This window comes from Malurus melanocephalus, unplaced genomic scaffold (assembly GCF_030028575.1).
Source record: "Malurus melanocephalus ecotype Western Australia unplaced genomic scaffold, MMel_1.1 scaffold_47, whole genome shotgun sequence".
NCBI lineage: Eukaryota > Metazoa > Chordata > Aves > Passeriformes > Maluridae > Malurus > Malurus melanocephalus.
Genome location: NW_026623279.1, coordinates 1,194,137 through 1,210,296, shown reverse-complemented (window position 1 = coordinate 1,210,296; position 16,160 = coordinate 1,194,137). Strand labels below are relative to the sequence as shown.

General features: G+C 41.2%; 1 protein-coding gene across 2 annotated transcripts in view; it reads left to right on the top strand.

Moving 5' to 3' along the window:
- Window positions 1-1,102: 1,102 nt before the first annotated feature.
- Window positions 1,103-16,160, top strand: part of RBPJ (recombination signal binding protein for immunoglobulin kappa J region) — a 144,137-nt gene continuing 129,079 nt past the window's right edge. The window contains exons 1-3 of one of the 2 annotated variants that reach the window (XM_057365049.1): window positions 1,103-1,364; window positions 2,227-2,460; window positions 4,125-4,265. Coding sequence is in view for 1 of the 2 variants with exons in the window: in XM_057365047.1 (XP_057221030.1) it covers window positions 6,950-7,068 (119 nt within the window). In the remaining variant the exon portion in view is untranslated. Of the gene's footprint in view, window positions 1,365-2,226; window positions 2,461-4,124; window positions 4,266-6,723; window positions 7,069-16,160 lie in introns of those variants that run through there. The other variant, XM_057365047.1, reaches the window with a different exon arrangement.

Sequence of the window (16,160 nt, the reverse complement as noted above, 5' to 3'; positions counted from 1 at the left end):
GGCTTTGGGACGATGCTTTGTTCTGGTCATGGATGCTTGACATAAGCCTCTGCTTCCAGCTACCCAGTGACAGGTGGAGTTCAGTGTGGTGAATTGTGCTCTCCAGGATCTTATCTTGCTCTGGAAGTAAGARTTCTTTGTTCCTTTCAGAACCTCCAACTACTATTATTTTTCAACGCAACCACACAAAGTCATTACATGTATTTATAGTTATGCACAATTATATGTAATTACTGGTAATTGAGAGGGCCTAGGCCTGCATTTGAGGAGGAATTAGATTTGCTAGTTGTGGTCAAGTTGTTCTGATTGTTTTGATTAAAATGCCTTTTTAGAATATTTTTAAAGCAGTAATATCTGTTCTCTTATATGAATGCATTTTGCTTATTTACAGCAAAGATACTTTCAGCCTTTGGAGAAGAAAAGTTTTGAACAGTAGTTTCACATCCCAACAGAAACTGGGTTGTACCAAGTTTAGGCCTGCTGTTGTATGCTGATGTTTTGAAATTATAAAAACTTGTTCCATAAAGAGCCRATCTGGCATTCTGGTCTAAACACAGCTTAGTTTTAAAGAATTACAGATTGTTGATGATGCAATGAAACTCTCAAGTACAAACACTTGAGAAAGAGTAAATATGGCAAAACATATTGGCAAATTGCCAGATAATACACATGCACAAGAAGGAATCATCTCAATGAATAAGTATAATATTCAGCGAGAAAAATCCCGTGGAATTTTGAAAAAACAAGTGTGATTTTTCTTGCTGAATACTGTACTTATTTACTGGATTATTCCAAATGATGACAGGATTTCTTTCTCTCTGGTACTCAAGCACATCAAATAGCCTCCAGTTATCATCATGAATTCTATTGTATGTAGGCTCTCCTACAAAAAATAGTCCAGGAAAAGAAGCAGTTCTTATGATCATCTCTTTTCTAAACCAAATTAAAGTGTTTTCCCTTCTTGCAGTCTAACAATAATTAACTATTCATTTTGTCTGTACTGTGTACACTCCTACTGACCTTCATGCTAACATGCAGACGCAGCAGTAAACGAAAAGCTGTATTGGCTTTTTCTGTTGTGCCACACAACCCAAAAAGTATGTTTGCTAGTGAAAGGAAATTATTTTCCAGCTTCTGAGAAAGTACTGTGGAATATACACTGTTTCTGTGTGGACTATGAACAACAGGAGAGAGCAAAAAACAAAGTTCAGGTCAAAGCATAGCACCCTCTGATTTGGGGKCTCTGTGCATAGTGCAGACTCTGTGGGCCTTGCAAGAAAAATGGTGCACTGTTTAAGACACTCTTGGAAATTAGGACTGTTGTAGTCATTTCCATATTCCACTTCGCTTTTGTCTGGCAGCAGGTAAGTTTAGCCTTTGAGCTTCAGTTCCATCTGTAAAATAGCCATGAGTAGTGCTCCCCTTCTTTGCAATTGAAAGTAAATACAGGAGTGTGGGGATTTTGATGCTCTAGAAGACATTTTTTGTTCTTGTCTGAGAGGTTTTCTTCATGGTTAGGAAAAATTGGTCTGAATTTGTGTGAGAATCAGACAGTTCGATTCCAAGAACTTAAAGTGTTTTGAAGAATCTTTTTCAAAAGAAAATAATTAYGAGATTTCCCAAAACTTTACACTGCTGAAATACTATGCTCTGAAAATGGAAATTTCATATTTTGGGGGGGGGTCAAACAGAAAACTCATCTATTTTCCACAATACTAATATTTCTAAAATCTGCAAATTTGAGTAAGTTGAAATTCAACCCAACATGAATGTTTTGTACTGTTGTACAAACGAGCAGAAGGTTAGTCAGCTTTTGTTGCCAGTCCAAGTACCTCAGCAATTTTGTGAGAGTCAGCAATTTTCAATATTTTGAGTTGYTATTTCCCTTATTCTCTGTAACAGTGAGTTCTTCTGACCTTGGCATGCCAAAAAAGTAACTGGAAGCCTTCTAACAGAGCTACAGGTACTGAGCAGGGGAGGCTGGGGTTCAGAGAAGGGAGGTGAGAAAGAACTTGAGATCCTGCTGGGAAGAGTGTTCCTCCTGTAGCCCTGGAGGAACACTTGGAAGTAGAGTGGTGGATATGAAGAAGAGACAGCACACTGGTCACTTGAATGGGAGCATGAGGGACACAGGATGWAAATCCATTGGAACACAGCCTTTATAGACTCTGCTGTTTGCAGAGCAAATTGGGATATCTCTTGACCTCTTTTCTKTTTCCTCCACAGCAGATTGGAAGTAAAACCTTTCTAAAGAAAATTTCCAAGGCAAGACAAAGGTTATCATGAGAAGAGAGCGTCTAAGGAGGAATGACATAGCTGTCCTTGCTGTAGCCTACCTTAGGAGGCCAAACATCATAGAATAAATTATGCTGGAAGCCACCTCATGCTGGAGAGAATCTTCCAGGCCCCAGGACACAGGGAAAGGTGCCTCCTATCAGCTTCTGCCCATAATTCCGAAAGGTGAGTATCAGCAATGCAAATCAAGGTAGGGGAGGAAGGTGTTCCCATTGCTTCAGAAATTCCTGTAGGAGGAGTTCTCAGAAACCCACAACTGGATGGTTCAGGCACAATTTAGGAATGTATTCTTCCACTCTGAATGAAGAGAGACCACTATGGATATTAGCCAGAAGTATTTGTTCCCTTTTCTATTATAAATAACTTTTTGGGTGCCAGTGATTGTGGCAGGCTAGCTCTAGATCCATAATTCCTCACATCTACAGATATGAGGAAGGTTCTTACGAGATCTGTGACTTGTGCCATTTCTGGCTCAACAGCACCTGCAGGAGTCCTCTGAAGCCTGGAAAGGAGGTATTCCTAGTGACACAATCTTCATTGTTTGCTTCTGTTTTGCACTGGTTCTTACAGTCATCCAGTGAGTGGCTAAGATGGGTTTGCTGGATTTTCCATATAACAAAGAATCCCATGTCCCACATAAAAACCTTTCTACTCCTTGCATTTTCTGTATGTTTTTGACATGAGTTATGTGATTTTATGGCCTCTGCTCCCTGCCTGCCTGCCTACCTATCTCTCTCTGCTTCTGGATCAAAGCAACAATGCCAGCAACACCACTAAATGATGGAGCCTGTAAGGAGCTATGAGGATCTGAGGGACACATTCCCATACATAAAGTCTGGCAATCCTACCAATATGTCTCAGAATTCCTCCTTTTTTTTTCAGTTGACAAGCTTTTGGTTCATTGCAGAAACTGTTGTTATTCCTCATTGCACTTAGCAGTTATATTTTGTCTCATAGCTTCCATTCCAACTATTCTTTTGCTCTGAAATTACCTCTCAAGTTGTTTAATCAGAAAATTTCATTAATGTACTTTGATTTTTGTGCCAAACAATTATGTTAATTTGTCCTTGGACCATCTTTTGGGAAATGCCACCTGTAAAATCCATCCAGGCCAATGACTTCCTGTTTGTCRTTTCTGCTTTTAGCTACTTTCATGCTTGCTTACAGTTCTTGCAGCTACCAATTGTTTCCCACATGACATCATTCAAATGCTTTGCCTGTGTCCAGAAGGAATATATCCCTTGATTTTTTGTCAGGTTGACAAGCTGATTACTTGATTAGGTAGTACAATTGATACTCTGATTTACTCTACTTTGGGACTTTTCACTGTCCCCACTTTTCATTATGTCACAATTTGCTATGATTCTTGTTGCTTTTCTGGAAAGAAGAACAGGTGGACAGATATTTTCCAAAGAAGTACCTGGACATTCTCRTACTTCTGTCTGGATGCATTGTGATGCACATAAAATTTACCATGTCTTTTAGAAGTACCTGAATATCGGAGTGACCTGCCTCTCCAGTCCAGGCAGGAAGGAGATGTGTTTGCTACTATCAGTTTCTTTTAAAATCTCATCATCCTGTCTAGTCACTGATTATTGACTCATAAGAACCAGGCTTGGCTAGTAGAAAATTGCTATAAACAGTACGAGAACACAAGGATGGATTTATTTAGTCAGAAAAACCATCACTCATGAGACTTGGAGAAGAGGAAAAGCAGTGAGCAAGCCTGATTGACAAAATGTGATTAAGTGGATCATCACATCTGCATTCATTAGCAAAATTATTTAAGGGGGTGCAAAAGCGTTCACACCCAGTTCTGGTTTCCGTAGGTCGTTGGTTTCTATCGCTTAGAAAGGCTCCTGACAAGACAGGCATGACAACCACATAATGGCTGCTTTGAAGAACGTAAAACGTTTCCCTTTGCTTCAATCCTTGGAAGAAGAGATRTCTCAGAAGAGATATACATAAAGGTAAAAATACAGTTTTTCAATTGCGCCACTGGTTTTAGTGAAATGAGGCTGATGATGGCACTTTGTGGTTCATTTGTGAACTGTCACATCCTTTGGGAACTACTTGGATTATRATCTGTATGCCCTGTTGGATCCTAGAAACTCTGAAGATATCTTACTTTATCCCATTTCATGCCCTGTTTGCCGCCATCCCTTTGCCCACCTTTTTTCAGGAACCTTTATATGATGGCATTGTCTAACAAAAGTTCTGATAATCTCTAAGTCTCAGAAGAGCAAAAGTTATTTTGTTCTGTTACTTTCTGTCTTCCAAGATAAAATAAGTTTGCATGCAACTCTCTGTGGAAATTATCAACCAGTTAATTTCACAACCAGATTCTAATTCTAGCCCTAAATCTATGGAAAGTTTCTTATCTCCTAGATTATTTTTCCTACCTGTGTTTGCAGGCAGACAGCTACAGTACCAAAAATGTCCATGTTAAGTGTTTTGCTGGTAGYACAAAAATGCATAACCACAAAAACAGTTTCATTCCAAAGAGACATTTAGGACTGCCTTGCTTAGGAACATGGCTCTTGGGGCAGATACCTACAACAAATAGGAGGYTCCACCGCTTAATTCTTTCAGGATTCAGCAATTTTGTCTCTTATGCMGTTTTTGAGATAAATCCCACTCTGTCCTGAAATAGATCCCAAGCAGGATTTTCAGATCCCAAGTATCTGAAAATAACTTCTGATGTTTTCAAGACTGTGTTCTGGGTGAATAGCCGCCTTTGTGTACGAAACACTAATGAAATCATACCTCCACTGTATACAAGAGGCATGTTAGCATTTATGTCTGCTTTGCTTGTTTSACCTGGATGGACATAGGATTTGTACCATCTGTTCTCTAGTGTTAGTTAATGGGTTGACTGTCCTGTAACCATTAAAATTATCTTCCTGAAACACAACAGGGGACAGCCCTTAAAATCATCTGCATATTGTAAGTGTTCTTTGTATTCATATTCTAAGTATTCTTTGTGGACAGCTTCTTATGAATATTTCTGTGTTGAATGCTAGCTATTGTGTTGAAAGTCTTCTTCATCCTTCTAGTGGCTTTACCATCTTGTGTCATTGGCAAAAACATCACCGTGATACTTCCTATAAAATAAAGAATGTATGTGTTTATATTTGCAGATACTGAGCACCTGGGGAAATATTATGTTTATTGCAATGTTGCAATATTGTTAGGTAGAAACTGACAGTGAGTTTCTAAAGAGGAATTATGGATAGAAAAGGATATCCTTGCCTCAAACTAAGTGTCAGTGTAATGCCTGTGCAAGTCTCCTCTGAATGTTAGGAATCTGTCCAGTGTTTTTCCACTTTGTTTGCATTTAATTGATCACAAGGGTAATCAAGACTCTTTGCCAGGATTCTGTTAATTCTAACTGAACCCCCAATCCCAAAYCTGAGGTCTTGACATTGTTTCTTCACAGATGTGCTGTCTCAAAAGCAGTGGTATCACAAAATCACAGACTATACACTGGAAATGATACTTGGTTGTCATCCAGTCCAATTCCCTGCTCGAAGCAGGGCTAACTCCAGAGTCAGATGAAGGTGCTAAGAATTATGTGGTGTGAAGGTGTCTCAGGATTGTGTGCTGTTTTGTAGCTATTCCCACAAGCTTGGGTAAGTCTGTACCAAGATCGCCCCCTCTGGGAGAGCACTGCATGATCAGTATCTAATTGAAGTGTAGGTGGRAGTACCGTGTATTTTGGTGCTAAGCTCATCAGACTATACCAGAGACTATGGTATTGATACCTCTGGACTTAACACCCCTGTCCTGGAGAGAAAGCATCCTTACAGTGATTCAAGGGTTCACCTTTGTCCCTTTGCTGTGCRTTACTTAGATGACATAATCAATGAGTGCTAGAATGTCTCTATTCTGTTCAGAGGGAACCAACACTGGGATCTAGATGCCAGTGGCTGGATTCATCTGTGTTGCCAGGAGGCTCTAGTCAACCTGCAGTATTTTTAAGGAAGTGGAAGGTCATGGTGCATACTCAGTTTACCTGAGAAGGGCCTGTTCAATGAACGCTCTCATTCAAAGCAAAGAAAAGCTAGAGAGCTCTATTTGCTTTTCCCACCGCAGACGAAGGAGTGGTCTCCTAGTGAGAGTATGGATGGAACAGGCTTTTGAAGAGGTGGTTAAAGAGGGGAGGTGAGGAGCTGTTTGTGGGTGAACTGATCAGCCATACTCCCTTTTGAAGCCTCACTGACAAGAGGGCTTTGGCAGCGGAAAGGTAACCATGCAATGGGGCAGAAGTGGTAGTCACATCTCTCTCCACCCAGCAAAGCAAGAGCCCCAGTTTTGGTTGTGCAAACGCACCAGCAAAGGAATGGGGGCGGCTCAGCCCAGTCCAGCCTACAACAAGAAGTGAATCAATCCGMCAGTACACGTCAAACAGTTCCCAACACCTATTGGTCTTCAGCCTAATCAGCATTTCTATTCCTCTAGAGGATGGCAACTAACATTTGGAAAGTCTCTACAAACAAGATCTTTCCAAACACTCCTCTCTCATTTCCCTGGGGCCAGAAATCTTTTTAGATATGCCAGCTGGGACTTGGCCCCTGGGCTGATTSCAGCACCTGCGCCTCATTTTGTGTCAAAGTGAGCTGGCTGAGCCCATGGGACATTACAGTGTGCCCTGATGCAAGAGTTGTTTGGAGAGGTGCTGCCAGACTTCTGCAAGGAGGTGGAAAGAGACAGTGTCAAGGCTGAGTGGTGGCAAAGCAGTGATTTCCAGTTCCTTCTGATGTTTATTTCCTGGTGAGTGAGTGGCATGTTTAAGAATATTTTTAATACTTATGGTAGTAGAAAGAAGTGATATACTCGTTGCTTTGCCTATTTCTTTTATCATGAATGTTAGCATGGCTGTGTCTAAACATATAGGTACCCATGCACACCAGAAGAACCCCAAAACAGAAATTGGTCAGCTGGATAATTGCTACTCCTAAGTGTCTGGATGTAGAATGAATAATCTCATTTGGCATTTTCTGTGCTGCTTATTTTCCAGTGAAAGAAACTTTATTTGATATAAAATATGTAGTATAGTCTCTAGAGAATACTGTCTTTGTATTCTTCTTGTGCATTATTCTTATTAAACAAAAAAACCTGAAACAAAGCCCCCAAAACAAAGCAGTAACCTAAGTTCACAGTTGAAGAATGTAGACTTTCTTCCCAGGGAAAAGGTAAAAGGGAAGACAAATTGTGTTTAATTATGTTAGATAACCAAGAAAATTCAATCCAAGTACAGTGCTACATTTTGCCCTTCAGAGGTACTGTGTGTAACTAAAATAATAAATTATAAAATTGTTCACAGCCTGGAACAAGGATGTTTCATTCACCTTGTTTTTCAAAAAGGGGCAGGAAGGGTCCTCAGTCTATCAATTGCAATGCAAATAACAATTGAGGGTTATTTCTGAACACAGATAATGGGGCAGAGATTGGGAAGTTGTGGATAAGGAGGAATGTCTCACGTACATTGGTGGCAACAGTAAAAGAAGACTGAGTGGTTTATCTGCAGTCATGTTCGTAGCTTTCAGTTAAAACTTGGTTTATATGCAAAGCTCTCACTTAACATTTGCTTTTGCTGGTTTCTGGATTATTTACCATCTTGGATTGACATAATAAGCTTTGGGCCTATGATGTAAGTCAGATGTCTAAATCTGGTCTTGCATAGGGAACAGTGGGTTTTTGCAGCCTAGTAAGCCAGAACTTGGTCTGTTAAAGGTGTCCGCCATGAGGGACTAGAGAATTAATGAAKTCTGACTCTTACCTGTGGAGGCTGCTTTTGAGAGCTGTACTACTCTGTGGCTATTAAAAATGGGCCGGCAWCCTTYCAGTGTCTTTCTTCAGCAGKGTTGCCTCTTTCACAGCTGTCTGTTATGACTCATTTTCTAGCAGCTTCCACATGACCAGCTGGTSTCAGTGGGCCTTCCCAGCATAYCAGGGTTGAAGCTGGGGGAGGTAAATGCTATGCATCCCCTCAGGAGAGAGGAATTCTGAGCTGTTGGGAGTGACATTTCTTAGGGTGGCTCCTCGTGCATGGAGAATTGTGTATGAATTCACAAGCCCAGGCAGAGGTGGCACCTGTTTTCTCGGGTGTAAATACTGGCCTTTCTTCCATTACTCAGTGGCAGTGTAAATCCAGTCTTCCCAATGCTGAAGAATTTGATGCTGAAGAATTATTCACTTGTTCCACACAGATGAGGAATTGCTGAGGAAGTCAGGTGTGCGTAGATACAGGGCTCCCAAAACACCTGCCCTTGAGGAAACCAACTTTTGCTGCAAGCGGTTCTGGGCAGTGTCTATAGTTCCCATCATTGTTCACTGTCCCAGGTGACACCTTAGCTGTCAGCTGTTTGCTTCCCCTGGTGTCTAGTGTGACTATGCCAAGTGGTTGTGTGCCTGTGGGAATCTCTCAGTGCCTGTGGGAATCTCTCAGCAGGCTTGTGAATTTGCAGACATAGCCCTCAGGACCTGTCTTCAGTGGGCTTTCCTTGCAGACACTTCTGGACACTGACAGTATTGCTTCTACCTCAGCTCTAGATAGCTGAGGTGTTAGATGTTACATGCTTCAGCTGAAAAGTCTCTTGGCCATTTTTGTGACCTCTAGGGATGAAATCCAGAAATGCTGGCTCCCAGCATACTGCAATTGTGAGGCTGTRCAAGCATTTGCACCAAGACACTGCTGTCTATTGTTTTTTATATCGTAGAGTATGGACTCAAGTGATTTCTGAAAAATCTGACCATACCCTTAAGGCAAATAACTCATCCTAAAATATACTTCTGGAAGGAGGCTAAGCAAACCTTTTGTTTGATTTAAGATCTATGATCTTCAGAGCAGTGCATGTACTTTATGAAATTTCATGTATCATCTATCACTTTGGTTACCAGCAGGTCTAGATCTACTGCCAATGATTTCTTTCCCTGTCTGCTATATAAATGGTATATTTAAATGTAGTCATAATTGCTTCCCAGATTTATCACCTGAGTTGAATGAGCCTCAGTGCGGATGCTATTCCTTTTTCTCCTTTACAGTCTATTTCCTACTGTGGCCAGTTTATTCTCACAGAGTTTCCTGGGTAACTAGGGTCATAGCTCATCAAAACAGAGAGTGCCGCCTGTACTTCCTGAAGACGATGTTGAGCTCTGCTTGCTGAAGAAGATAGTTTATCATTTCTGTTGTGGTGTGACAATAAATCCTCTCTGAACTTTCATGCCTGGGCATAGACAGACATGCTGATAGTTCTTTTTCTGCTTAGAATCTACGAGACTCAGAACTCCTTTGAGAAGGACACTTGTGTGCCTTGCAGGAAATATAGCTGTATACAGAGTATCTGCCTAAGCAAACTGTCAGAGTCTTGCTGGGGTCACATGGAGAGAGGATGGCTGTGTGTAAGATCTCGTGGTGAATCAGCTTGCAGCTCTGTTGGGTTACCTGGTGGGAAGCTTACTTGCAGTGTATTTGATGACCTTTGCCTTGGCTTCAGCTTTTCTCTAGGCACMTCTGATTGAACCTGTGACCAGCATGGGAGGTTGTGGAGCAGGGGGATGTTACAGTACTAGCACAGGCGCTGCCCTTGAAGATCATGGGAGTGATTCGTGTGCTGAAAGAGAGATATCCAACAAGTGTAAGAAAAAAAAGAGAGAAATCCAACAAGTGTTACACCTTCCTCCTAGTGTAAAGGTCTCATCAAGTCAACCCAAACTTTATGTTTTCCATTTAGACAGCAGCCTGCTTYCTCAAAGGAATAGGCCCACTTCAGAAGTTTGGATGTACTGCATGCAGAGAAGAAAAGTATAAGGTCAACAGCACTTTGGAGAATCTAAATTGCTATTTATTGAACAAATGCTTATTTTGAAAAACTCTAAGATGGCATGTTAACCTTGTGATAACCTCGCTGACCTGCAATATATATGGCTGCTTTGTGACAAGTGTTCTGCAGGCTATCTTATAGCATTTACCTTGGCCCACTTCTGAACAAAAGAAGGCATATTTATCTAATTTTTCAAGGTTAACAAGCTAGTGTTATTGAAAAGACTGCCCTAGTATTTGCTTTGAAAGTATTACATTTTTCTCTTTGTAAAGAAGTCATAAYCCTGTTTCTGCCATGCTAAATAATTGGCCTCAAGCTCCAGTTTGGTAGAGCACTTATGTGCTTACTACCCTCAGTAGCACTTATGTACTTTATGTACTTTATGCACTTTAAACATACGTATGTGTTTAAAGTTAGATTTGAGAACCTGAGAATTGACTGAACTGTGGCCTCGGTGGTAATGCTTTCAATTGCAGTGTAAATCCAGTCTTCCCAATGACCAGTAGATGGGGCAAGTAAGCCTCCTTACAGTTATGGTCAAGATTTTATTTTATTTTTTTTTTAATGCAAGGTTAAAATGTAGCYGTCGTTGGCTCTTAGTTCAATAGTCTTGTTTGAAGGCTCTTTACCTTTGTACTGTAAGGGTAAATTACAAACTTTGACGTAACTGTACTATTTTCTTTACAAACATGTGTCGTAAACAACCGTTCTGTTCCTTGAAATTCTGACATTTAAAATTGTGTTGTTTTCTTTACACAGGGACGAAAACARATCTTTTGAAGGTTTTTTTTGGTGAAAAGATATGGAAATGTGGGTTCCCTCCTCAAAACTAGCCAATAGCTAGGTATTTACAATAGCTAGGTATTACTCATGRGGATGCAAAGGATCCAAGTTTTAGTCCCTGGTAGTCTTCCTGTGCCTGTAGAGTGTACCAATGACCAGATCACCTTACTTGCCTTTGGGTCATCTTCTCCAGTTCTCTCCTGCAAAAACTGTTGTCACTTTTATACATTTATTGATGCACCCGACTTGAACATATGACATGACTGGCCATGGTTGCCAGCCCTATTTGCTCTCTGCCCAAGTTTCTTGCTTCCTGTTACCACTTCATGTAATGTACTTACCTAAAGAGAGGGTAATCCTCAARTCAGTCGCTGAATACTGCCTGCTGTAAGGAGTAAGAGCTTTTTCTTGAACACGTAGGTACACATAGGAATAGTCCTTAGTTTCCCTTTAGCCACTAGATCACACTTCTGTATCTTGTTCAGCACATCAGCTCCTTAAGCATGCTCTGCTTTGTCCCTACTTCTTGGAGCTCAGCTGGCTAGTGGGAGTCCTGGAGCAGGCTGTGTTCTTACAGATAGGGTGGTGCAGGTGCAAGAACCATTTTCTGCCTTACACTGAGACAAACAACTCCTCAGGTGCAGAGCCCAGGGAGGATGGGGAGCTTCTGCTTGTCACATAGACCAGATATGGTTTGTCTCGCTGAGTGTATCTTGCCCTTGTGGAAGCAGCTCCCACTGTTCAGCCTTGAATAAAAGMTATTTCTATTCCATTTTATTTTAGAGTGGGCAAGCTTCCTGAGATAGCTGGGGGTGGGGGGTGGTTGAAGAAACCTGTATCTGTACTAAACTGGCCAGGAAAATACAGCRCATCAATAAAAAAGAAAACAGCTTTGCTTAAGATTAAAAAAATAAACAAGCAATCATCAAACCCCAGCTCTTCCTCCTCAAACTTTGAAAAGCTGAAATGGAGGACTAGATGTGAGCCTACCTTCTCAGATATATACGGACTGCCTCAGCTGCTGGGSTTTAGTTTAGCACAGGGGTCTGTGTGTGCTACCATCTGTCATTATCTGTTTGTGWTATCCAAAACTTCTCTGAGTGGGAGGGAGCACAGAGGAATGCCTGGCTGGATTGGYGTGACTTTCTGCTCTTTCTTGAAGCTGTTACATGGTTAAAACTAAGATGGGTAATACTGAGTGCAGAGGGGGTTTAAGCTGGTGTAAGCTGAGAGCAGCTCCACTGCAGACAATGAAAGTAACCAGACTCTACAGACATGTGAACCAGTAAGAGTCTGGCTCACCTAATACAGAATCTAGACATTACCTTAACCTATTCCATATTTTGGAGGCACAATGTGTGTTGTGTATTTCAAASTTTGCTCCAGCTTCTCTCTCTTTTGCAGCTTCGTGATGCCCTCAGACCTCATCTCTAACACTGCCTCCTGCATAGTGAGCAGCTGATTCAGACTGGACTTCTTGCAGCCAGATTCCTACAGCCTGCAGCAATCCTGCTTTCTTTACTTTCCATTCAGTCCACTGAGAATCCTACAGCAAAAATTCCTTTGGCTTCTGCTGTATCTACCTTTGCCTTTGAATATTTTTATTGGCTTACTGTGTTTTAAATGAAATGCAAATTTCTATTTTCCAGCTAGTGTTGGTCTTTTGCTCATTGTGTGTGTTTTGACTGTTCAGCACCTTCTGACTTCATCCCTATCCTTGTGGTCTGCCTCTATTTATAGTTTTCTTCACAACCTTCCCTGTACCCAAAGAGATGTTCTTCTCACAAGATGAGCAGTGTAATGGACTCTTGAAGCCTCTGCTTTCACCCTGCTCCAGGCCTTCCCTGAAGATCTGGTCATTTTTCTCTAAATTTTCCATTTTGTGATATGGAAAGAACTGCTTTAAAATAAACATGTTGCTCCTGGCGTAGGTATTAAACATGGCTCAGACTGCACAGGCTCATCAGGAACATGGATTTTGACACAAATACCTTATGAAGCAGCTGGAATCACCTASAGCATGCGGTGTTTTAGAGTAAACCAACTGTTCAGTGACATGCTGGCCTCGGAGGAAAGCTATGCATGCTGTTAGCCAGAGGTATCTCAGGAGGACTGAGAGTCTGTCTGCTATTTGGCTCCTTGTAGACAGCAGATGTTCCACAAGAAGGTGAAACATGCAATAAATGACTGCATTTACTTGAAGCAAATCAGAGCTCAAGCAAAGGCAGTGGTCCAGCCAAGCATGTTTACTGCTATGGGAATGCTTTTGTGCTGATGTAGCATCTTTCACCCAAAATCTCTGAACATTCTGAAAACATTAAGAAAGACAGGCTAATTCCAGTATTTGCAGATGTATTTGAGCCAGGTTTTGGGTGCTGCCATCCATACAGCCTACCCTGAGTTTGGTACTGCTGTGGCTGCTTGGCCATGCATTTCCTTAACTGCATAGATGGTTTCTGCAGCTGGTGCTGAGCTCATACTGATGCAGTTACATTGGTAATAGGGCTTGAGCAGGCCACTGCATGGTAGCTCAGGTAGGTACACATGAGCTGTGGTCACTTCAGTATAAAAATACATTTGTCCTATTTTTAGGAGGCAAGCATATCTATGACCTGGACTTCAGACAAAAGATCAGTCCCAAAGAAACATTTCTCTTTTCTACTGCTGCTTCTGATRGGAGAGAAACGGGAAAAGTGAAATATTGTGTGGATTGATACTAGTGAGAATAGGTTCAGACTAGGTTGTGCCATGTCCAACTGCTGAGTGAATGTTCAGATAATGTCTAAAACAGGGAAATGTCTGGTGATCCAGAAGGGGGAGAAGTTGTCTCTTCATGTGCATGCATAATTTCCTCATGGACCAGCAGATACATCTTTGGGTGCTTCTTTTGAGATGCAGCGGTCACTTTTTAGTCTTCAGTGACACTCAGGAAAGGACTGTATCTTTAACTAACAGGAGGGTGTTAATGCAAGGATTTCATGTTTTTCTAGAAAAGAGCCTGCTGCCAATGAAATATCACCTGGTTYTGAGTATGTGCCAGGGGGTTGGGGATGAGTTAAGAGCCAGAAGAACTGCACTGCCCTGAACAATTTCCAGCAGAGCCCTGGAGTCTGATAGCTCCAGAATGACTGGAGGATGGCTCTTCCTTGCCAAACTATCCTCAGACAATTGTGGCGAGTGGCTCCTCCCTGATGATCTGGTGGTCCTCTATTCATTTTTCTACAACATACAAAAGGGGGCAATCCTTGAAAATTCTTGAAAAAGACAATCAGCTCATGTCSCTCCAACTTGCATGCATTTTACTGAGAAATTCTTGCTTGTTCCCCTCTCCTTTGCTTAGCTCACTCCCGGTGGTTTTCTGCGGACAGTTTCCCCAGATGACCTTGCTAGAACCACAGTGAAACAGAAGGCACTAYCCATGTTCTGCTCTGAGTCCCTTAACTACAGAATGTTTTCAGTTTGTGGAGAGGGTTTTTTCCTCTCTCTTTCATTCTCTCTGCTCCTCGGCTTCCCACAGTGACAGCCGTATCTGTTTGATTTGAGGGAAGTTTTGCATGTGCTATGAGTGGCTCCTTCTGCTAACAATTTGTTCTCTGGAGCCTGCTGCTGCACAGTATAAATAAATTTCACTGTTTAGTACTTTCCCATTTTGTTCCCCTACTGCTGGCAGCTAGTTGACCTACCCTGTTTTGTTTTACAAATTTATCTTTCTTTGCCCTTCTTATATGAGACAAAGTCACAAAGATTAGCAAGGATGCATTATTGATGCATACTTTTTTTGGTTGTCTCGTGCTGCACTAAAAGTTCTTCATAAAATGGGAATTAAAATGCAGATTACRTTCTGGGACAATATTCAGTTTGGTTTTAGGATGAGGAATAAGACTTTATCCTACTTCAAAATGTCTAATGGTGTGTTTTGAATAGATACAGTCTCCATATACATAAAAAGTATTTTTCTCCATATAAAAAGTATTTTTTTTTCAGTCATCCTGCCACATAAACTCWGTGTTTTTATAAACAGTTTTCGTTTGGTCCATTTCATGCATGTGTGCTGCTAGAATGACCAGGATGTTTAGCATGTCAGACCTTGCTTTGCAGTGGTGAATGTAGGTACTGGAAGTTCTCCAGTCATAGTACTATGCATGCCCTTGCAACCTCCAGCTCGGAGTATGGTAAATATTTAGAGTGGCTGAGCCCARTTTGGGCTCTGTGCTGTTTTAACTAGATTGTTCCTGCCTGCTTTAAAGCTGTTTTAGGCRTTTATCCACCACACCAGAATCACTGCAGAGTACACGTACCCCTAATTGGGTATGATGAAGGCCACAGTCATGTTTTCCATGGTTCCAAGCCTGAAGCTTRGAGTGCTTGAGGTTGTTTTTACTGTCAATGTGACTGCATGTGGATTTTAATAAAGAGGAAAACATACTGTGACCAACTAATAAAGTCAGTAGTGTGGTTACATTTGCCTACTTTCTTGGAAATTATCATAATTCTTGTCTTCCTTGGGATGAATGAAAGAAATCTRTCAATCTAGACAATATAATTTCTGTATATTTTTGTATCTTATGATAGCATAAATAGTTTTAAAATAATATAAATCTAGTGTTTGTTGTTTTCCACTGACTTCTTCTAAACGACAAAGGACATCTCCATGCACAGGGTGAAAAAGGCAAAGAGAAACTAACCCATTACTATTTGCATTTTACAAGCCAGATCTTGAAAAAAAATATTACTTGAAGGAGGGGAAATTTGTCACCTTAACATTGCAAATTATGTGAAACTGGTATGTCCTCCCACCACAGCATATGTTTGTGGTGGGTAGGCGGGGGAGATGCAGGGAAGAGGTGATGGTATAAAAATACCTTGTAAAAACAAATGTTTGGCTAGGGGAGAGAGTTTGTCATTTCAGCTAGACTAAGGGGGGAAACCAGACAGACAGGGGGTGGATGGGGGCGTGGGGGGAGGAACTTAAGTCACTTCAGTGAGGTAAATAACTTGAGAGTGTCTCAGAAATAGCAGTCAACTAATTAGCTGGAAAAGATCAGATAATAAACAAGTAGCTAGCCTAGAAAGTTAAGAAGAAGGAGTAAAAGCTATTCAAACAAAAAATGAAGACCCTAGGAGGGTGGCATGTGGCAAATACCAAGCAGAAGGGTGACAAGTAGAAACCCCAAGATGAAGTGCACACTCTGGCTAACAGTCACTCTTGCTGCATTTTCATGAACTGGGAAGTATGATTTATATCATTTATCCTTC